Source organism: Ascidiella aspersa, chromosome 2 (genome assembly GCF_963924565.1).
Source record: "Ascidiella aspersa chromosome 2, kaAscAspe10.2, whole genome shotgun sequence".
Taxonomy (NCBI): Eukaryota; Metazoa; Chordata; class Ascidiacea; order Phlebobranchia; family Ascidiidae; genus Ascidiella; species Ascidiella aspersa.
In genome coordinates this window covers 10,468,548-10,492,734 of record NC_139448.1, presented here as the reverse complement: position 1 = coordinate 10,492,734, position 24,187 = coordinate 10,468,548, and the positions used below count along the sequence as shown (strand labels likewise).

The following is a 24,187-nucleotide window of genomic DNA, read 5'->3' as shown; positions in this document are numbered from 1 at the left end:
CACACCAATGTAGGTCAATTAGAAATGTTTGCAATTTAGAAAAATAATGTTATTAATTAGAAAGCGAAATATAAAAGTATTTTTGGGATTATGATCATCCATTATTACATGTTTTAAATGAAATTTTGTTGGTTGTTCGGCAAACAAAAGCGTATCTGAATTAATCGTTTGTTGCAAGCTGGTACCAATTTTAAAACCAAACATAAGGACTATACCAAAATAAATTGTTATTATTTCGCTGTAATACTGTGGTGAAAATTTTAAGTTGTAAGACATTTCAGTTGTAGTTAGAATAATGAATTTATATTACGCCAAAGCAATCGTGCCGACAGTTTATTCACAAAGTTTGTGGGAATTTACAATATAGAAATTACGGTAGTGATACGACTGGGATATTATTTGAGGAGTAGTTAGATGTCATAGAAGCGAATTTCACGCACCACCGAATCTTACAAACATAAAATCCCCCAGGACTTACGCGAGAGGTTATGGGACATTTGCGACACGCGCAAAGAAGAGATGGAGACCGAACGGAGCAACCTTATGTCCGAAGGTTTGCTGGAGGACCACCTCGGACTTCTCACCAACTTCTACCTCACTATGATGCAAGGAGAGATCGACCGCTTCCAAGTAAGAACTTGAGTCATTAGGCCAAGTTTTTCGTACAGATCAGGTTACAGTGTTCTAATGACTTAGTACCTTTAGACGTTGTTTTCAAATGACTTGACTTGACCTGACTGAAGTCTTTTGGGCAAATGACTTGACTTGATTCAAGTCATTGAGTCAAATGACTTGGGTTGAAATTAGGTATTTTTATTTAACGTTTTGTTATAAAATTGAGCTATTTATCTCAATTTTTGCAATTGTTTTTTTTGCTATTTTTAGTTAAGGTATAGCTCATAATCGTGCTATAATGCCTTCACTTTTCACAAATTACTTAACTGGGACTTTGAGTCATTAAAAAATGACTTGTTTGCAACACTGTCAGGTGGTCTCGATTAAAGTTCCTTTTCGCTAAGTCATTTTACCACTTATCTATAGACCAGGTTGCGGGGTCTATTTTAATGTTGTATTGATGACTATAGCAGTAATTGTGCTCAACTTTGTCGAATTTAAATCACGGATATAAGTATTATGACGCGTCCAAACACTTGACTATATGTAGTTTTGGCATGGCTATTTTATTTTCGATAAAACTGAAAAGTTCAACTGATTTGTGTTAAAAACGGTCGTGTAAAAAAACGCTAATCTTACAAATAAATTAAAATGACGTTTCTAAGTTGTTGCGTCTTATACTCTGCCTGACGTCGTCAAGTTTTTCAAACTAAACGAACACATTTCCTCCCAGGACACGATCCGCTTGGTGAAGGACTACTACGCCGGAATGCAAGCCAAGATCCCGGCCGAGGTGAAGACCCCCGGCAGCCTCCCACGCATGCCCCTGGTCGAACTTGAGGGTGGACAGGACGCCACGGCCACGCAAAGTGCTACCACCGTCGGCAGGTTCGTACCGTCCAAAACTGGTTTAAACCTGTTTAATTTACTATGGTTAGTTTACTTAGGAGCTAATTCGATGAACCTTACGATCTTTCGCTGTCTCCTAGGAATGTTAAATATTGCTAAACATTTTGATTTCGTCAATTTTCGTTTTTCGTTTTTTTGATGTTCCAAATAAAATCCTATCCTATCCTATAGTTCCGTGGACAAAATGTTTCTTAAAGAATCTTTGTCCATATTGTTCTAGCTAGATTCACATTTGGTAATTTCTCAAGGCACACTAAAGTGTCGCAGCACACAATGATCAACTTCTTTGTATTGTACAGTCATAAAGTACTTTAACTAAAAAATGAAACAGGAAAAAACAGACTAAATGTTTGCTTGCAATTTGGTTTTCAATCAGATGCCTGCGAATGGGCAGAAAATAGTGCATTGTTTTGTGGCTAAATACTAAGGCGTGGCCTACAGTTCGGTAACCACTGTTTTATACTCATAGAAGCGGATTTCTGTCGTTTTTTACCGTTGCTGGCGCTTTGTTAAATACAAAAACTAAACTAAAAAATAATTAGAAAAAGGAATACTAATAATTTTTAAAAAAACAGTGCGATTTTAGCCAATATGCTTTTATAGCTGTGGATGTCAAATATCAATTATCGTTATTGCTTGCCGGAATGCATTTGTTTAACACTAAACTTTCCACTGATTTTAGTGAAAGTCCCGCCGTGTCACCCTCAGCTTCGCAATCCGACACCAAGAAACCAGTTAAGAAGCCGAGTGACGAAGCCACAGGTAAAATCACGTTTTAGCATAACGTACAAAACGTTTTGTTCAACGTTTTGTTACAAATTTGGGTCTAAAATAAGATTCGATGATTTTCAAAGATCCATGGTGAAAACTAATGGATGCGATCCGATACTGAAGTCTTTATCAGTGTACACGTACAGGAATTTATTAAAACACGAAAAGGCTTAAACAAGTGGATTCCTTAATTCGAATAAATACTACAAAACAATGTTAATAAAACAGAAACAGAATCAGTAAGTTAAACATCATTGCCAAACACTTACAAGTAACTAACAAAATGAGCTCCTACCGCGACAAGGTAGTAACACCAACTGCCGTAAGGACAACTACAATGTCAAGGCACCATGTGCTCAGTAACCTTTGACCGCAAGTCATAGAATGATTTTACACAATTAAATCGGTCATAAAGTACTTACATAAACATGCGGTTTAGCAAGCTCACTGTTAATCTTAACACATGGGATGCAAATCAAAATCACACAAATTAATTTACGTTGAGCTCAACTATACTCTGTTCAGTTGAAAGTGTTACAGCCCATACAAAGCATGGAACATTATTCGAACGTTTTATGTACCTCTTTATGTAATTTCGACGGGTGACAAACTCAAAATGCAATTTTCCTTTCAAAATTTAATCTGCTGTAGTTTCTCTGTCGAAATTGACGCATTTTTCCTCAGCATTCTTTTTTGGCCATTGATATCAACCCAATCCCACGTGTGCCAAGATGGTATATATATTACAGCCTTTATATGTTCGAACAAATGTAACGTTATTGAATTTCGACGCGAAAAAATATAGTTTTTCTAACCATAATTTGTCTGTTTATGTGTGGGCGTTAACGAAATTATTTTGCAACACTTTCAATTGTTGCCTTGAAAAATAAAACGATCTAACCTTTGTATTACACAGTGGACCAGGGCTCAGCTTCCCTTGACGAAAGCAGGACCAAGATCCCGCTGGTTCAGCGGGGGGCACCGATCGGCAATATGGCGGCCGAAGACGGCGCCAAGGGTAAGAAGGGCAAGGGGGCGCCCCCGCCGGGGTCCGAGTCGCCCACCCAGGACGCCAACTTGGAGGAAAAGACGATTGCGGAGGGATTCAACTTTGCCACCAAGTAAGGGTTGATATTCATCCGCTGAGAAGGCTTTTCGTTTGAAATCGTATCTGTGCATAAAAGTAAACTTCTAGACGTCTAAAAATCAGTAGAAAACATTCATTTACCACTCAACGTGTTTACTGTTAATGCGTTGATTTGTGTAGCTCAGTTGCTAGTGCGACAGTCGCGGTATGGCCGAGGTCGTGAGTTCGAATCTTACCACAGGCTAGTTGTTTGTCTAGCCGAGCGATTTATAAACTGGGGTCCGCGACCAATTAGAGTCCGTACAGCAGTTTTAGAGTGCCGCAAGGAGAATAAGTTTTTAAGCTTTTCAACGTTAGGCTTCAGCGAATGTATTTAAACATTATCTATCATCATTATTGTATTTAGTTGTATCCTTTATTATTCGATCGTATAGTGTATTTTATGATGTCTCTTGTGACATCATAAAGCATTAAATATGCCGTACTCACCTGCAATCAGCAAATCGTTCGCATTAGCTAGAAAGTTGTTACGTTGGAAATAATGGTGACTGCGCTAGTGTACTGCAAGAAACAATTTTTATAAGGCGGACGAATATCAAAATAATTGCAACGGGTCTTTTTTTAGAAAAGTTTGGGAACGCCTGACCTTGCTTGCACAAAAATCCTTAATTGATCAACTGATTTCGGTTGGCCCCTTTGACGGCCTCCATTAAAACATATTGACATAATAATTTTAATTGCGTGACAAAAATGACAAAAGTTCGTTAACACTTGTTAGCTTACTCCGCAAAGCAGCAGCGAATGATTTAAAAAATTCTTACGAGGATAGTGATTTTTATAGGATAATCATAAACAGTCATTAGAATTACGAGAGGAGCTGTTTTTGATTAATATTACTTTGCCTGGTAGCAACAGTTAATATAGGAGTATTTTTTTACATTGCAACAATTGCGGAAGACATGGATCATATTCATTAAATTCGAATTTAATGATGCTGTTTGTCTCCATTGATCACTTTGAAGAAAATTGGGTCGGCAAAGCTGCAATGCTTTCGCTTATTTGTGTCAGGGCGAAAACAATGTAAAGAAAAACTGGCCTAATGTTTACATTACTCTCGCCCTCAGCATTCTGACAAGCTCGGTCCAGACTTGCATTAGTGAGAAAGAGGCGGAGGAAGAGGAGGAGAGGAGGATTAAAGAGGAGGAGGAGAAACTCAAACTCGCTCAAGCGAATGCCGCACAGAAAGGTGAGAGTTGAACGCTACATTTTGTTGGATGATAAATCAGGCAATAAAGTAAAAAATGTATTGCTTTGGTAAGAAATAATATTATGTTAAAAAATCAAAAAAAATATCGACTTATCGAGACGGTAAAACGTTTTGTTGGCAAAATATGTATATTTTATCTAGTAAAGCTGAAAGTGTCTCACATTGATATTTACCTTAGCTTTTAACAATGTTTTTACGACTGTCGCGTTATGACAGACTTGTTTACAAAGTTTTCTTTTTCTAAATCACTATTGTAAAAAGGATTCGGAAAAACATTCACATCGACCTGCTTTCTATTTCACTAAACGTCCTTTATTTTACTGAGACTTGTATTTTAAACTGACTTGTTACAACACTGCGCAACATGAGGTAAAAATAAAGCAATAATAACTGTAATTCACAGCGGCCGGAGCAGCGGGAGGCAAGAAGGGAGGCGGGAAGAGCGCCAAGGGCAAGAAGGGAGGAAAAAAGAGCAAGTCTCCTACTCCCATCCCTCCCACTCCGGTTGAGGAGGAGAGCGAAGAGGACAAGAAGCGTAAGGAGACGTCGGAGCGGATGAGGGATGAGTATTTCGCCGTGCTCAGAATGGAGGAGACCTCGGTGAAGGACCGACTGGACTTGATCAAGTTGGTTTTCTTTTTGCAAGTTGCTTCGAAACTATAACTTTTTAGAATTATTAGATTTTTGTTAACATTATCTGAGTTCTACATTAAACCTACTTTTTTAGAATATGTTAAAGTAAGAATTCTTAAATTTACATTTACATAATTTATACTTTATTAGAATATGTGGAACAGTAACAATCCTTAGATTTACGTTAACATCATCTTATAATAAAATTTACATCATTGATACTTTCTGTTAATTACTGTAAGCTTTTATACGATTTTACTGCTACAGCCTTTATACTAATTTGCTAACTTTAACTCTCACTTGAACCGTTTCGAACCATCCAACTTTGTGCGCTTTCTACTCTCGCAAACTACTTAAAAACATAGCCCTCCAACAGCGCTATCATGGCTTTGGTTTAATTAAATGAACTTAATCGAGTAAGAAATCAACACGTTGAAGAAAGCAACACGTGAGTGACTGCAATAAGTTTTTCGAAAACGGACTTCAACTGAATCAGGTCGACAAAGAATGTGCTTAAACCTTGCTTCCACCATATTAGGTCCGTCGCGTCGGTATAAAAGGTTGCACGTCCCTTGAAGTAATCAGTTCACACTCTATTTACTTACACCGAAAAGCCATCTATTTACTTACTTACTTCTCTGCAGATCGCGCGCCACAACGACATTGAGCGAATTAAAGTCGAACGCCGAGCAGAGTTTCGCCGACATGCTCGACTGGCTGGGCGCGCGCTATCTGCGCGAAATGGCGGCCATCGACAACCTGAGCTCGGTTGCCAGGGGCAACATCGAGGCCGGCGAGCAGCTCAGACACTACTTAAGGCTGGAGCAAGACGTAAGACCGATTTTCGCTGCTTCGATAATAGCAACACAATCTAAATTTCTCGAAACCTTTGACGATCAATTTATATTTTATCATTTTTTTTGGTCTCGATACGATTTAAAGAAAGACGAAACAAAATGGAGAGAACAAAATGCTAGATTCAAGTGGCCATTGTTATATTTGGTTCCACTTCAATATATTTTTTTTAATCAGTGTTAAATCCATAGTATGATTTAAATGCCGACAATTTACGTTAAATTTTTTAAAGGTAATTTTAAGGTTCTAATAACTACAAATTTGTTTAAATTCGTGAAAGTAATGTTTCGTTTGTACTAATGCCAGTTTCAATTGATCAATTGTAGTTTCCGAAGTTTATTTATTTAAAGCAAGTATCGAAATTACGTTATTTTTATAAATCCTAGGAAAGCGAGACTTTTCCTCTGGATAGATCGTTAAGCATTAAGGCCAAAGCATTTGATTAGTCTTCCAAGTGTCGTTTTCGCAGGAGTTCTGGGTCGACATGGGCCTCAAAGTTGTCCGCACACCAAGCCCTCCGCCACGCCCTCCAGCGGTTGAAACAGCGACTCCCGACTGCTTCACTGTGGCTCAGATCGAACATCTGCACTCACAGTTTAAAGGTATTTGATTACGTGTAATTTCGCGATTTTCTTTCTCTTGGGTGACCACGCTTATACGAAGACTTGAAGTAAAACAACTTGAATATTAAAATAATAATACGATTTATAAATAGGGTAAATACAAAGAATGATTAACAAAACAACAAAAAACATAAAAAAATATCTGAATTAAACTTTATCTAAAAAAGTATTACTGCATATCAGAGTTAACCTCTATATTATCCCACCAGGCGCCAGTCAACAAAATGTTGGTTAAATTAAGCCACCAACCATACAAAGCTCAATTTGTAAAATCGTCGTTGATATCAATACTTGAAATTGACTGTTCAACGACATAATGTTTGCAAAACGTAAATTACTCGCAATTTTCGTTGCAGACGTGGCGCCGAGTGGCATTCTGACCAGCAAGGCGTTCATCGAGCTGCTTGCTGACACAGCGGCTCTAACATATGGTGCTGACGTGCTGCCCGACATGTGGATGAATGTGTCTTACGCGCAGGTTGGTGTTCACTCTCTTATTGTGTGGTTCGTAACTTTTTGAAGTCAATCTTTGTTGATAGCCGTATTTATCTATAATTCTGAATCTGGGTCAATGCACTTAAGTCAATGTTTTTAAATGACTCGACTTGACTTAAGTCTTTGGGCAAATGATTTGACTTGAAGTGCTTAGAGAAATTACTTTGATTAAAAAAAAGTGTTTTCATTACCAATATTTTACAAAATTGACCATCGAAACTACCGATATGCTTTTAAGAAGATACCATTTTATATCATTTTCTCTTAAAATTGTCTAATTACCATCTTGGAGACTACCCACAGGAAAAAAGTAGAAAACATATCTTGGCGGGCCGGACCAAAAAGTGGATCTGAAATGCACGTTTATGAAGGGTAATTTTTTCAATAAAATATCCTATAATTAATAAAAAAAAAAGTCGGGGATAAAGAAAGCCGCGTCCGGAAAAAAATTTGCTTTGGGCCGTGATGTTTTCTGGTGTGCTTTAATTTAAAGGGTAAGTTTGAGGGAAAATACTACATTAATATCTTTATTTTGAAGAAGGCAAATAGGCTTCGTAATGGAAACCGATTTTTTTTGCCTAATATTCATTTTGTTTATTTGGCTATTCTAATAAAGACATTCGGTATCGAAACAATCGGATTCCGATACCTATGCCAAAAAAAAACGGTTTTTAAATTTTGAAATAAAATACCCACACATCCCTATAGATAGCCTAAAGTTTCCATAGCAACCAGCAGCAGCGCTTTCTCTTCCCAGCTCGTTGACCTCTGTGCGATCCTTTCGCCGGAGTCGGACTACATCGACTGGAGGAAGTTTCTCCTCCTCGCCTCCCATCCGTTCCCGAGAGCATCCGACTCCCAGCTGCTCCGAGTGAGGAGCGACTTCGTTGAGGTTGATCTTGCCAGGAACGGTTGGATCACCGAGGATCAGTACAACAAGGTGAGGAGAAATGAGTAATCTTCCTATTAATAAGCCTTCCATTCCTCTTATTTGTTTTTGGTTAAAAGTAGGCCTATAGTTTGTATTTTGGTGTTAAAAAACTGTTTAATAAGGTAAACTGTTTAATATATACTCCGCAATTTATTTCTTCACAAGGCGGACAGTTTTACATCATGGTTTCTAACTATGCTTTTTATTTTATTTATTTTTTTTTTGGGGGGGGGGGGGACTAAATCTTCTGTTCTAAAGACGTGAAAAATTTTTACGGTGAAATGGTCAGATCTTTTGGGATAATATCACATTTTCAAATACTTTTATCAAGATACAAAGGATTAGTGAAAATCTTATTTTTTAATTTATACATGTATTTCAAAAGTATTCAATGATATACTTAGAATAGCTTAACAAAGAAAAATATTGCGAAGCTAGATAAGTAGTCAGGTTGGCGCAAAACCACACGAACTTTCTTCTTAACTTTTTCTAACAAATTATCTTCCGCTTCGTAGTCCAACTTCACTGCGATATGGAGCGTTTTAGACAGTGCTTGATTCAAAGCTATCAGGCAACATAAATACAGTTCGAATAACGTCAATATTGTCTCAAACAATATTTTAGTGGCGATTCTTGCGACTGTTTTGATCATTTGTTTCCCGCAGGTCGAGCTGTGGTTCGCTGCCGACCAATCAGAACGCCCGGTTTCACCGGAAGACCCGGAGGACTCGTATCCTTACAACCGGAACGTGAACCTTCGGAGGCTCTTCTTCAGTCTCTTCGCTGACTGGGAGCAGGTAACGAGATTTGGCAGAAGCATTTTTTCACATATTCCTAAAGATGCGTGTTGAGTCTTCCGGACCTAGTTACTGGTGTTTTGTACAACCAAGTATCTTATTCGAGTTAGCTGGCGACGCGTTTAGTATTTTGATCCAATATAAGGTAGTGAAACATATATCCACTTTAGGATTAAGTTATAGATTTCTATTACCTCGATTGCTTGGTGTCAGGGCCATCATCATTCTTCTTCCTTGCTAGTTTAATATTAAAACGATCATTTTTAACCACTCTTTCTTAATAATTATTTAGTGTCAAAGCTGCATGCCTGAAATTACGCTGTCAGCCTTTGTACGGAAGTAACTGGCAGATGATTCCCAGGCCGTTGGTAATGTGGGCCTTTAATAACCTTGATTTAGTGCTATGGCTCGTTCACGACCTTGCAACGTCCAAAATGTCTTTGACTTTGTTTACGAATTTAACCTGACAGATGCCGCCTCGACTGGACTACGTGAATATGCTGATGTACTTCTCTATGGACCGCGACCCGCTGCTGGGATTTTTCAGGTAAACACTGGCGACCGTAGCCCGTTCTGTATTCCACCTGGTTGTTTTCTTTCATTGGAGTAGAATTTGACTTCTCTGATGTTGTCAAAGGTAATTTTACTCTTGTTAAATACGGACACGTCGTTTATTCGCAGAGCTCTGAGTGTGGCCTGCGGTAACCCGATGCCAAGAATTACTAGGAGGTTGGAGGGAGCCGCTGTCGATAAGGTTTGTGTGTCTATTGGGAAAATGGAGCGTTGATGCTTAAATGGAGCTTGAAGTTGCTTTTGGGGGACAGGGTTGGCCTGTTGTTTCATTTAGTTGGCATTATTAGTATTCCCGAAAATTCAATTGCTGTCTGGACCAGCCTAATAAAGCGTTCTTTAACGTAACAAACTACCCTCCATCGCTGGCTTGGAATGCAATTAACGCTGAAAATGTTTACTACTTGTGACTTTTTTACCGAACCAGTCGACCAAGAGTCTTAAAAATTATTTCAGCCGATCAAACACAAGTTTGGTATATATGCACTTGATCAACTTCATGTAAAATGCTCGGGTCAAAGTCGGTTTAAAAACTTACTTGAAAAACATCAAAAACTACGTTGTTGCTTCCCTGTTTAAACAATTTAACGATTGTAAAAGTGTGATTTCTTGTTGCTTCGGAGGCCGATAAGCGGACGCTGATATCGAATGGCACGTCGAAAAACCTTTAAGCTGACAAATAAAGTGATATTGCCGATTTTAACTGCAATATTCTGTGTTTTTACATAATGTTCTGTGAGTTATGAAACCTCTGTAGTTCTTTTTGCATCTTATAAATACAGAGAAAAGACAATCAACTAAAAATGTGGTACCAGTCATAGATTCAAAATAAATCATAACATTTTTACGCTACTATTCTAGCAGATAGACGTGGGTGACACTTTGTACATTTCATTTTCAACTGTTCCAAATGATACTGTCGATATTAACTGCAATATTCTGCGTTTTCAAATATCGTTGTTTGGATAATTAAAACTTTGTGGGTTTTTTGCATCTTAAAATACGGAGAAAAGACGTTGTACCAGTCATAGATTCCAAAATAAACAACAAAAAGTTTACGCTGCTATCCTAACAGATACATGTAGTACTTTGTACATTTCGTTTTCAATTTTTCCAATCCTTCATGCCAGATCGTTGTGACGTTAAAACATCTTATTCAAAGGAATCTGAAGTGGCACCCGAAGACGCCGTTGGCGCAGGGGTGAATGAAGTGACCCCAGGGTATCGCGAGGCCCACCTGGAGGCGGACGCGGTCCCCGAGTGCCCAGTGACCCCCCAGGCCTGGTGGTTGGCCCTCCACCACGGAAGCTCCCGGATTGGAGACTCGCATCGCTTCTCGATATCTGAAGACCCGGAGGAAAAGTTTTCGATGGTAAGTGGTATATTGGGCGTGGATTGAAAAGTGTGTATGAAGGCATGTGGAGGTGTTAGGAGTGTTGTGATGTCTGTGGTGCTAACTTGTTAGTAGGACTGTGTGTGTAAAGGCATGTTGGGTGTAGTTAGTGCTGGAATGTATTTAGGGATGACTTGTGAGTGGTACATGGGGCGTGGGTTAAAATGTGGTGTGGAGGCATGTGGTTTGTGCGTCGTTGTCATAAATACGAATGATCTCATACACACACTTGCATCAAACCTCACCCAGCACTTATCGTCGTTTCTGGTGTTTTTTCCGCCTTGTAGTGGTGAACCGGTGGGCATTTTGTAAACTTTTCGAACAAATCTAAAAATAATGGTTGGAGATTGTAGTTAGACGTAGAATGAATATAAAAGCCTATGCAAAAGTAGGTAGCATTTTTGGTGTAAAGGCATTTGGGGGTGTTAGAGTGTCTGTGGTGGTACCTTGTGAGTGGGACTGTGGGTGCGAAGGTAGGTCGATCCGGATGTGGGTTGGGTATGCTTGGTGATTTGGTTGCGAGTTTGGCTTAGGTGTGTTCGATAATATCGCAGCCGATACCCGTTTCCTGGGTAACAGTATCGGTACTCGTCCGATACCAGGGTGGCATCAGTTCTAACCCGAACCTCAACTATTTTTACCTTGAAACTGAACTTTCGGACCTTTCGCACAATAAAGGAATTTTTATCCATTTAAACCTAAAAAAATATTTCGAAAGTTTTCACTTCCTTACTTGACCATAGTTATGACGTCATTAGGAATCGAATCTTGTTACGAAAAAAATTAGGGTATCGTAAAAGTTTTTGGGGGTGTTACGTAAAATTGTTTTGGGGTGTCGGAACAAATAACTAGTGCTGGACATCCCTAGTAGCTCGATTTAATAGTGAATCGTACGCTTTAGTGTGGATATGTGTTACATATTATTCAATATGTTAAAATGCTGCATAAATGATTCAAACATTACTTTATTTTGTTTTTTCTCAATTAGACTTATGGTTCTTTTACTTGTTAGTAATGGAACTTTTACTTGTTAGTAAAGATGCACTTATTGTGAGATGCGCATAATTTCCGTCTATTCAGGATCACATTCGGTCGCTTTACGCCGAGCTCGAATCCGATGAGCGCGAGGTTCTGCCCATACAGACTCTCTTGCGACACCCGGTGTTCGAAGACGCGGCTCTGGAAACAAAGCGTCATGGGTGCCCGGTAAGCAGTGGGAAAACTAAAATCAGTTAGATAGTTTAAATATGTAAACCATAATAGTTACAGTACAAATCTAACTTGAACAAAAAAATTGTTTAATGGAAAAATTGCTAGGATGTAAATCTAACCTAAATTTAGATGAAATTTTACCCAAACGGCAATTTCGTGAACCTCACTCTTATTTTGGTAAAATTATTGTTAAGTTAACTTCGTTATTTAATCAGGTCAATCCAATGCAAGATTAAATTTATATTAACTTCCGCGATCGTTGGTGCTTCCAGTTAACTGGCCCTTTTTAAAAAAAAAGGTGTGTAATACCTGCTAGAAACGAAAATAGACAAAGGGTTACTCGCGCTTAATTCCCCGTTACTTCTGTTACCACATCGGCAAAAATCAGGGGTGGCCATTAAACAAAATAAGTACGTTCTTAGGGCACCGCGAGAAGTCGAATTTGTATTGGTGTTTAGTGTTTAAGGAAATAATTCGAGTTGGTGAGACGACTCGGACTCCACTGTCGGTTAATAAAAATCATGTAAATTGTTCATAACTTGACCCTCAATTAAATATTAAATGCCGCATAAATTGCACCAAAGGCATGATCCGGCCCTGGTTTGAATGCTTTCTGTTTAAAACTTTGCTTTCATTTTTTTTACTTTTAAGGATGTGCGATCGATTTTCACTCGGCAAGCTCTGCAAGCGTTGGACGGCGACGACGCTGCCTCCGACAACACACACGCCAACTGAATCTGGAGGCCCGACACGATTGCTTCCTAGTTTTAGCGCTGAAGGCATAAAAATAAACGTCTGTAATCTTTACTCTGACAGCGTTGGCCCATTCATCAGCCGGTAAACGTAAATTAATTCGAAAGCTGACACGCGATTTCTAGATGTCTGTGCACTTCTGCATATCACTTGTTCACTTTGCAAGTTATTTTTACTCTTTTAGCCTTGTTTAAAAAATGTTTATAGACCTATATATTTTTATTCCTAAAAAAGTTATTTTTAGTCGCTGTTTAGGAAGCTGGATTTAATATGTTTATTGAAGTCGCGTGTAATAAAAGGCGATCATCGTTTTTGTGAATTCTGTTGGCAATGAAAAAAAAAGACTGTTGGGTATATAGTTTTGTCATTCTTTGGTAGCTATTTTATATTTATTGTTCGGTAGCTATTTTTTATATTTGTTTTGTGATTGTTTGGTAGCTATTTTTTATATTTTCCACAAAACTCACACCTGTTCACAGTTTCCTTAAAAACAATAAGCAATTTTAATATTTTGCTAATTTATTTATACTTTCTGTTTTATATACAGCATGCAGTGACTTCTATATAACAGCTACTTGGTAGATTTAAGATATAACTTAATGAAAGGCGGTGCAGTCCTATACTACGCATATTCATATTTCCCATCAGAATTTCTTTTAACTTGTTTGTTGTAAAAAGTATAAAAATCTGATTCGAACTTGTGTAGCTCGTCTAAAGCAATAGGCCGGTCAGGTTTGGTGGTTGCGGTCATTTTGGCGGCAACCCTGGTGAACGAAGCCTCTACTGTTGTATGCATGGCAGAATTATATAACATAGTAAATAATTATATAACATAGGAAATACCAACAATCGTGCATGTGAATACTGTTTCATTTTCGCGCATGTTATTGTTATAGCCCATTTAAAGGATTTTTGGTCAAATGATGTGCGTATTTGACTTTTTGGCGTTTAGCTTAAACGCCAGCGGTTCTCAACCAGTGGGCCATGGCTCACTGTTGGGCCATGGAAACGTTTTTAATGGACCACAGACCAATTTAAAAAAGCTAGATTTATTAAAGGCATGTTTTAAAACACATACCGGCGGGCCACTGAATACAATTTGAGTCCACTATTTTGTACTTTGAAGGTCTAGAATTGAAGAGTTAAAGAATGAAGCGAGCAAGTTTTTTAAAAGACCTCTTCAAGAAAAAATGGAGTTTGACTTTTATGCAAATAGTATCTTCGGTTATGATTCAATTGACAAGGAACGGTAAGCTGCACGGATGCCCTACTCTGTGTTTTTTGCTTTACTTTTACCAGTTGGGAAAAGTACAATTGTCTGTTAGAATAGCAATTTAATACTCAAGTTACCTAAACTTCAGACAAGGAATGTCGTGCAATCAAAATAACTTTTCTGTCATATTTGGGTCTCAACATTTCGATGTGCTATGTGGGTCGACTTAATTGGGGTAAATGTCATTTTACACACGATTTTAAATAACGACGAGAGCTCACGCAAACATCATAAAGCATAGCGCGAAAACCACTGGTTGCACCATCTTACATTATTTATTTGCATTTAGAACGATGCGCCGATATATTGCCAGGAGAGCTGTTTGTTAAGTATGTTAGGTTTAAGTAAAACTTAGTAAAACGCGTCTAAGAAAAACAGTGACAAAATGTATGAGTTCATACACCGGAATTAAAGGTGCCGGAATTAGAAAAAAATTGTTGAACTACCCCTTAAAATGCCAAATTGCCTTGTAAAATGGTGAGAAAGTCGAGATTTTATGATTGAGATTCGATCCAACAAAATTGACTGGGGATCGAAGAGAATCTATAAAATTCCTTGCGAGAGCCATCACGGATGAAGACACTAAGTGGCCGAACCAGTGTGCTCCCAAACTTTCCGAAGTCGCCATCCATTTCATGAAGGACTGCAGCAAAAGTTTAGCTTTGCGGATTATCGAAGGACGTTCAAAAACCTTGAGGTAGGATAGTTTGCTTACCGTTTCAAACAAAGCTTGCTTTAAAGCAGGCCTGTCAAGCTTTAAATTTAAGTCTGGTCTTGCATAGCGTCACTCAGTAACGTCATTAAATCAAAATAATCCCGAAATCTTATTTTTGCTGGTCAAAAAATGCAAAATTATAAACACTATCAGGAAAAAGGAATCTGAGATGCGTTTTTTTCTATAGAACTCCAAGGTTAAAGAAATTCATCATAATTTTCATATTAAAACTATAGGTAGGCCTTTAATTAGGCATTCATGGACTCCGTAAAACTAGTCCATTTGCCCCCAAAAGATCCACGGGCTCAAAAGCCCTTGTCCTACCGGAGCTTAAGGACCTTCAAATGCTATTCAAGCAAATGACGGACGGCAATAGCTTGTCTAACATCCGATGCATTCGCTCCCCGGAACCCAGGATGATACTTCGAAGGACGATCTGCGATGCGGAAAGCACACAGACTTTGGCCTAATGTCGTTCTTGTTCCCGGACGAACGCGTAGGCGGCTTGCAGGTTGAGGATATGTTAGAATTAATTTGTTCAATTCCGGTTGGAACTCTTCTAAGTGCAATGCGTATGATGATAAGCAAGCTAAAGGAACAAGTTTTTAAAAATATAAAATTGTTGAAAGTATTTTTTAATTATTTTACAGGCTTTAACATTAAGGTGGCAAATTACCAATTACCCAGTGGGTCTGCTAGTTTTACCTTAAGCACTACTGATGTGATTAATCTTACTTGCGTGTTGTCCAAAGATAAACACAGCAATCCTTTTATTTTCTATTTATTCACTTTTAGCGGTTCTTTGCACAGCAATTAGTATTCGACTGAGATCAGCTTAGCAGTACTGTTTTTTCTAAACCCTTAAATCTGTAGCACACTTGTTTGATTCAGGTCAAAACAAATGATTGGAAAGACGTTGACACTGATTCGCAGGACATCGACTGCGTATTGATCGCCTGCGACATGCTGCAGTACATTTCAAAGGGAAAACTCAAATCCACTGCAAAAGCAAGCTACATTTTTCAAAGCCTCTTTACTTTTTCTTGTAACAAAATTGTTCACACCTATAAGTTATTTTGTTTTTTAAACATATCTTGAGTTAAGTTTTTAATAGCATCGATTCTCGACTTTTAAAATCGACGATAAGTTGTTTTAGTTTTTTGATTTAATCATGAAAAGCAGTATGTATCAGAAGACGGAAGGACATTGTGCATTAATAGCAGGCGCTGATCAAGGATTTTTGTTTTGGGTTTGACATGATATTTTGTTCGAAGATTACATCACAAAGTTACGTCATAAGATGACGTCACAACGTTAAGCAAGCTACATTTAAACATGACGTCATAAAAAGTAAATTTAAGTATAAATACAGTTTTAATAAGTTAGATCCGTCAATAATAAAAATACCATAACGCTCTGGAAAAGCAAAATCTTTGTCTTAAAAACGCAATTAAAAAGAGTTAACTTGATTATAGCGAGACACGTTCACCTGAAGCTGTTTTTTGTAAATTTATTGTCGCCTCAACTGTTTTTAGGTTTACCATGTCGCAAATCCGAGCAGCCCCGAGCTGAGATCACTCGAACGAAGAACATATTTTTGTCATCCCGATGGCGACACGGTCCTAGATCGAGACGTTTTACTAAGAGAGTCAGAGACAAACAAAAACATGGAAACGGTGCTGGATGTAATTGGACATGGGCAGCCGATCACTGCGGAACGTTACGCCCGTGCGCTTTACGCTTCTCTCTACTACGCCTAAGTCACCCGGCATTAACATATTTGCTGTAGTATGACAGCAGATCTCCGAATGAAAAATAACTTTTTGAAACAATTGGTAGTTTGTTTCCCTCAATATGAGTTATAATAACATATGTTTTTATTAAAGCAATATATTTAACACAAAACAACGACTTCGTCACCATTTCAGCGCTCTCCATTTAATAAAATATAATGTCATTCGTCTAATTTTGTACATAAAACTTGATTACATAAAAATAAACAGCGTATACACTAATAAACGGATTTTTTTCCGACGATGATGGTTTGTTTTATTATAAAATGTTAGTGATACATGCCGTTACTACGTATATTCATATTTCCCATCAGCATTTCGTTTAACTTGTTTGGTGTAAAAGGTAACAAAATCCGAATCGAAAAACTTTTGGAGCTCGTCTAAAGCAATAAGCCGGTCAGGTTTGGTGATCACATCTAGATCGGCGGCAACCCCTGAGAACGAAGCCTTTACTCTACTCTTGGCAGAATTATATAACATCGTATTTCGATCTCCTGCTGAAGATGTACACCAATACATAAGTATCAGTTTCTGGCAATATCTCCCGTTCCGGGTTTTCGCAATGACTTCAAACAGAATGAACCTACAAAAATAAGTTAATTTTTTTCTCCAAGCATTGCACAAATGAAGATGAGGCTATATATTGACGTCCTTAAAACATGTATATTTGAAAAACCTAAAATTTTCAGCCTGACAGATGTGAAATTGAAATTAAGTCTCAAATCATTTAATGAGAAGACGTCAAAGTGTTTTATTTTCAATTAAACTATTTTATTTTGAAACAATTATTCTATTTTTTAGGTTGTACACCTAGATTTTAAATAGGTATTTACGGACCCCCTAAAACTAGTCTACGTACAACCAAGGGGACACGACAGTTTAAAAAAACCTTGTGCCAATTTTGCATGGATTTATGAAGACCGACGCACAGACGAGCTTATGGATTAACTAAAACCTAAGAACTTTTCGTTTAAAGTATTTGTAAACGATAAAAAACAGTGGCTGATCTAGTTGTCCGGTTTAATCTATCGCAAAAGTGAAGTTTATCATTTTAAATCAGTTGCGCCTTTCCCGTTTAATTCAGTTTTATTATAAAAAAATGTCGCATTTTGTCAGCACGACCATATTCTTTGATCCGAGTGCCAATGACCAAGTAGGACGGACTTCAGCTGATGAGCGACAAAAACGTGTTGTCAAGTTGCAGTGAACCTATACTCCATAGCCAACGAGTTTCTGTCGAACTAATCAGCCGATAAAACAACTGCAATTCCCTCTATAGCAAATGCGCTGCAGTATTAAGTCAGTGGCGCATCCTATAACACGACAAATCTATAGATAGACACAGCTTGAGGTTTATCGACCAAAGTTACCTCGGCTCTTTATCTTCCAGTGATGCCAACAAGTGATCCCATGGGTTGTCTGCTTCGGCCTTGGTCACTTCCTGGTCAATTACGAGTGTTATTCCGTTTTCTAGTTTGAATGTTGCATAGGCGTACGTGCTGTTCGCTCGCATTTCATTGTACAACTTGAAAGCTTCATGGCTGATATTAATACCCATGGTTGTTGGGTTGCTTTAATTGCCTTTTATATCGAAATTTGATAACCTGCCAAATATTACGGGTGTTTGTATAACTTCGAATGGCAACACGTAAGAAAAACTCAGGTCAGACTGTAATTAGGTTCGCTTTTCTTTTGTCTTTTGTTAAATATTTGTTTCACATTACTCTAAAAAGGACGTGGCCTTGCGAAATTCTTGCAGTAAATTCAGGCCGATCTTGAATTTATAAAAATCTTGAATTTATAAAAGTTTTCACTGCACAGAACTCATAGTTAACTTATTATTTTCGAAGTACGCTATGCTAAATAAGATAAGCCGACATATGACACAAAAATTGTAAAACGGTATTAAAAAATAGATTGATTTACTACGTCGAACCTATGGCAACTGACGCACCGGTTAAAAAACGCTGGCTTAAATCATAAATGTCTAACTCAAATCAATATGCTGTTGCGCTTATAAGCGATGATGATGTTGCGACGAGATGAAAGTGTTTTGAAATGTAATTTCCTGTTCGTTCAAACATAAACAGTCATATTAACAGATGACCAAAAATGATGGTTAGTAACAAAACACCACCCATCTAACCAATATAGGGGAAAGTAAATTTCGTTTAACAAACATGTAGCTTTGTTGCTATTAAAAAGCTTATTATAGGCTACAAACCACTATTAAGTTACGTGAATTTAATACAGTACTTTGAAGTGGAGGTTATACTTGACTGATAAGCAGTGTTGTAGTGACTTAAGTCAATGACTTGACTTAAGTGCACTTAAGTCACTGTTTTTAAATGACTTGACTTGACTTAAGTCTTTTGGACAAATGACTTGACTTGACTTAAGTCTTTTGAACAAATGACTTGGGTTGAAATAAAGCATTTCTTCAAATATTTTTTTTATAAAATTGAGCTATTTTTCCAAATTTTTGCACAAAAACAAATTGATTGCTACATGTTCTGTTTTCCTTATTTTTTAGTTCAGTTATTGTTCATAATCATGCGAGTGTAAAAATTCGAATAGTTTAACGCTTTATTTTTATGACAAGGACATGACTTGAAGTTGACTTGCTCTAATTATGACTTGACTGGGACTTGACTTGCGCAACTGATGACTTGGACTGGGACTTGACTTGTTGTTTATTTGCAAAGACTTGACTTGAACTTAAGTTATTTTACAAATAACTTGACTGGGACTTAAGTCATTTTTAAATGACTTGTTCACAACACTGCTGATAAGGCCCCGTGAGTTTTGGAGTCGATATAGAGTTTGACCATCATTTCTTTATTTAGGATAATGAACCAACTTGGCTTCATTGTTCCAATTGGAAAATTTGGGTTTTGAGAAAAATGATTCGTTATCATCTTATATTTCGCCGACAGAAAGTCGCATATGGCATTGGCTATAATTGAAATCCTGAATAACCACTAGCAATGTCCGATAATATTGAATCGGGCCTTTACCCGGTAGCAAGTGGTAGTATCGGTACACGTCCGATAATAGAGTGACATCGGTGCCTATCCAAAACTATAGCAGTACTTTTCGCGGTGATTTTTGAACGCAGAGATTGTACCCGGAAAGGTGAATTTGATATAAAATACAACTAGAAATTTATCGTAAAATACAACTAGAAATTTATCGTAAAATACAACTAGAAATTTATCATACAATACAACTAGAAGTAACTAAACTTTTCAAAGCTAAAGTGAAATTTGGCCCAATATCAGGATAAAAAACGTTTGAAGGTTTTAAGTTCATTTATTTTGCTCCTTTGGACATATTAATGACGTCATACGTAATAAATCGGATCGCGATGCTTTTTGTAAATGGGGTATATGTATCGGATTAAAATGTCAAGGATCGAACAACAGTACATCCAGTAATACATCCAGTTGATCTGCCAGTTATGGCGCATTCCTGACACGATAATCTCGGACATGCCCAATCTTGCCTGGGAATTTTAGGGATTTGACAATTCCACCCGTCAATGTTAGTATGTTACACAACTAATTTGTTGGATAAAGTAGGACTCGAACGTGGAGTGAAAAACACGGCACATATAGACAGGCTTTGGCCTGGTAAACATTTCCTTAAACTAACGAATTACAAAAAACGGAGCCACGTTAAGTGCTTCACGTTGTTGTGCAATCTCACGCATGTCTTAATCTTGCCTGATGTGAAATATAAGGCTTGAATAACGTCGTTCGTCAATATTTTTCGGGCTTTTAATCTTTAAAAATATTTATGGTTCTTACCACGCAAATCTCTAATTAACACGGTCAGTTGTAAATCTCTGTCTCAACTGTTTTTAGGTTCACCGCGTCGTAAATCCGAGCACTCCCGAGCTGAGATCACTTGAACGAAGAACAGTCGTATTTTTTTGTCATCCCGATGGCGACACGGTCCTAGATCGAGACGTCTAACTAAGATGTCAGAGCCCAACGAAAACATGGGAACGGTGCTGGATGTAATTGGACATGGACAGTCGATCACTGCGGAACGTTATGCCCGTGCGCTTTACGCTTCTCTGTACTACGCCTAAGTCATCAGGCAATAACATATTTGCTGTAGTATGACAGCAGATCTACCTTATTGCTCGCATTACAACAATCGGAATGAAAAATAGCACAATTGGTAGTTTGTTTCTCACAATATTAGTTATAATAACATAAGTTTTTATTAAAGCAATATATATACACAACACAACGGCTTCGTCACCATTTCAGCGCTCTCCATTTAATAAAATATAATGTCATTCGTCTAATTTTGTACATAAAACTTTATTAAATAAAAATAAACAGCGTATACACTAATAAACGGATTTTTTTCCGACGATGATGGTTTATTTTATTATAAAATGTTAGTGATACATGCAGTTACTACGCATATTCATATTTCCCATCAGCATTTCTTCTAACTTGTTTGTTGTAAAAAGTAACAAAATTCGAATCGAAAAACTTTTGGAGCTCGTCTAAAGCAATAAGCCGGTCAGGTTTGGTGATCACATGTAGATCGGCGGCAACCCCTGAGAACGAAGCCTTTACTCTACTCTTGGCAGAATTATATAACATCGTATTTCGATTTCCTGCTAAAGATGTACACCAATACATAAATATCAGTTTCTGGCAATATATCCCGTTCTCGGTTTTCGCAATGACGTCAAACAGAATGAACCTATAAAAATAATTTTGTTTGTTTCTCCAAACATTGCCCAAATAAAGATAACGCTATAAATTGACGTCTTTAAAATATGTACAATGTATATTCAAAAAACTTGATATTTTAGCCTAACAAATGTGAAACTCAAATTAAGTCTAAAATCGTTTAGGGGGAAGACGTCAAAGTGTTTTTTTATCAAGTTGACTATTTTATTTTAAAACCGTTATTCCATGCTTTAGGTTATACACTTAGAATTTAGTAACAACTGCAAATCCCTCTATAGCAAATGCGATGCAGTAAGAAGTAAGTGGCGCATCCTATAACACGACAAATCTTCAATCCCTTCAATCACCATTTCCTTCAGATAAACACAGCTTGAGATTTATCGACCAAAGTTACCTCGGTTCTTTATCTTTCAATGATGCCAACAAGTGATCCCATGGGTTGTCTGTTTCGGCCTTGGTCACTTCCTGGTCAATTACGAGTGTTTTTCCGTTATCTGGTTTGAATGTTGCATAGGCGTACGGGCTGTTCGCTCGCATGTCATTGTACAACGCGAAAGCCTCATGGCTGATATCCATATCCATGGTTGTTGGGTTGCTTTGATTGCCTTTTATATCGAAATTTGATAACCTGCTAAATATCACGGGTGTTTTTATAACTTCGAATGGCAACACGTAAAAAAAACTCAGGTCAGACTGTAATTGGGTTCGCTTTTCTTTTGTCTTATATTAAATATTTGCTTCACATTACTCTAAAAAGGACGTGGCCTTGCGAAATTCTTACAGTAAATTCAGGTCAAATCATGGCCACTGCGAAAAACTATGGGCCGCGTCGGCATATATTTTACTGGTCTCCAATGCAACACGGTATGGAAAATAAACCTTGAAAAAATGTTTGCGTGCACTGAGAATATTAGAAAGAGTCAAACAAACAACAATCTAACGTTACCGTTTCAATATGAAACCAAAACATTTTTTGGTAGACCGTTTTATATCTTGAATTTATAAAAGTTTTCACTGCACAGAATTCATAGTTAACTTATTATTTTTGAAGCACGCTATGCTAAATAAGATAAGCCGACATATAACACAAAAATTGTAAAACTGTACTAAAAAATAGATTGATTTGCTACGGCGAACCTATGGCAACTGACACACTGGTTAAGAAACGCTGGCTTAAATCATAAATGTCTAACTCAAATCAATATGCTGTTGCGCTTTAAAAATAAGCGATGATGAATGTGTTGCGACGAGATGATTGTGTTTTGAAATAATATCCTGTTCGTTCAAAATAAATTTTATTTGACAAATATGTAGCTTTGTTGCTATTTAAAAGCTTATTATACAAACCACTATTAAGTTACATGACTTTAATACAGTACATTGAAAAATGCAGGTTATACTTGACTGATACGTCCCCGTGAGTTTTGGAGTCGAAATAACATTATTTCTTTGTTTAGGATAATGAACCAACTTGGCTTATTTGTTCCAATCGAAAAATTTGGGTTTTGAGAAAAATGATTCGTTATCATCTTATATTTCGCCGACAGAAATTCGCATATGGCATTGGCTATAATTGAAATCCTTGATAACCACTAGCAATGTCCGATAATGTCGGATCGGGCCTTTACCCGGTAGCAAGTGGTAGTATCGGTACACGTCCGATAATAGAAAGGTATCGGTGCCTATCCAAATCTAAACTATTATAGTACGTTCAGCGGTGATTTGTGAATAACGCAGAGATTATGCCCGGAAAGGTTTATCGTAAAATACAACTGGAAGTAACTAAACTTTTCAAAGCTAAAGCGAAATTTAGCCCAATATCAGGATAAAAAACGTTTGAAGGTTTTAAGTTCATCTATTTTGCTCGTTTGGACATATTAATGACGTCATACGTAATAAATCGGATTGCGATGCTTTTTGTAAATGAGGTATATGTAGATTAAAATGTCAAGTATCGAACAACCGTACATCCAGTAATACATCCAGTTGACCTGCCAGTTATGGCGCATTCCTGACACGATAATTTCGGACATGCCCAATCTTGTCTGGGAATTTTAGGGATTTGACAATTCCACCCGTCAATGTTAGTATGTTACACAACTAATTTGTTGGATAAAGTAGGACTCGAACGTGGAGTGAAAACACGGCACATATATACAAGCTTTGGCCTGCTAAACATTTCCTTGAACTAACGAATTACAAAAAACAGAGCCACGTTAAGTGCTTCACGTTGTTGTGCAATCTCACGCATGTCTTAATCTTGCCTGATGTGAAATATAGGGCTTGAATAATTTCGTTCGTCAATATTTTTGGGCATTTTGTTTTAAGAACAAACTGTTTCAACATACCTGGTCACCTGTATGATATTATGGCTACCTCAGTTTGCGAAACAATCAGGTGCCCATTCCGACATTTGTTTGCTTATAATATAAGTTGCAAAATTCATTCATACAATTTGTAGTTGATCTTACTTAGTAATGTTTACTATTATTATTATTGTTAATCGTTATACCCTGGGGCATTGTTCGTAAGTATGTTCTTGATTTAGAGGGTGTCAAACCCACATAAGGGACCGTTCGTAAATTTTATCGAATCCGTAACTATACTTTGTAAAACAGGTACAGCTACAATTTTATTTTAATCTTCTGTTAGCCTGTAAATATTGCAATAAAATGTACTGTTTGAGCTTATATATGTGGGTAGCCGATTAGAGAGAGAATATGGTGCGTTATTTTCCGTTTAAATCAGTATCTCTGTATACTATCGCTCTATAAACG

General features: G+C 37.4%; 2 protein-coding genes across 2 annotated transcripts in view; both read left to right on the top strand.

Annotated features, from left to right (window-relative positions):
* The window catches only part of LOC146163569 (sperm flagellar protein 2-like), a 28,947-nt gene extending 16,001 nt beyond the window's left edge, over window positions 1-12,946 (top strand). The window contains exons 25-40 of the mRNA XM_083381340.1: window positions 472-630; window positions 1,349-1,503; window positions 2,207-2,286; window positions 3,212-3,416; window positions 4,507-4,628; window positions 5,053-5,275; window positions 5,927-6,113; window positions 6,607-6,739; window positions 7,117-7,238; window positions 8,013-8,195; window positions 8,852-8,983; window positions 9,454-9,530; window positions 9,665-9,737; window positions 10,716-10,925; window positions 12,027-12,152; window positions 12,810-12,946. Of these exons, the coding sequence (XP_083237466.1) occupies window positions 472-630; window positions 1,349-1,503; window positions 2,207-2,286; window positions 3,212-3,416; window positions 4,507-4,628; window positions 5,053-5,275; window positions 5,927-6,113; window positions 6,607-6,739; window positions 7,117-7,238; window positions 8,013-8,195; window positions 8,852-8,983; window positions 9,454-9,530; window positions 9,665-9,737; window positions 10,716-10,925; window positions 12,027-12,152; window positions 12,810-12,893 (2,271 nt within the window). The 3' untranslated portion in view covers window positions 12,894-12,946. The remainder of the gene's footprint in view (window positions 1-471; window positions 631-1,348; window positions 1,504-2,206; window positions 2,287-3,211; window positions 3,417-4,506; window positions 4,629-5,052; window positions 5,276-5,926; window positions 6,114-6,606; window positions 6,740-7,116; window positions 7,239-8,012; window positions 8,196-8,851; window positions 8,984-9,453; window positions 9,531-9,664; window positions 9,738-10,715; window positions 10,926-12,026; window positions 12,153-12,809) is intronic.
* Window positions 12,947-15,290: 2,344 nt separating this feature from the next.
* Window positions 15,291-16,659, top strand: LOC146163568 (uncharacterized). The gene is made up of 3 exons (XM_083380542.1): window positions 15,291-15,410; window positions 15,791-15,907; window positions 16,435-16,659. The coding sequence occupies exons 1-3, from the start codon at window positions 15,291-15,293 to the stop codon at window positions 16,657-16,659; spliced, it is 462 nt and encodes a 153-aa protein (XP_083236668.1).
* The last annotated feature ends 7,528 nt before the right edge of the window (window positions 16,660-24,187 follow it).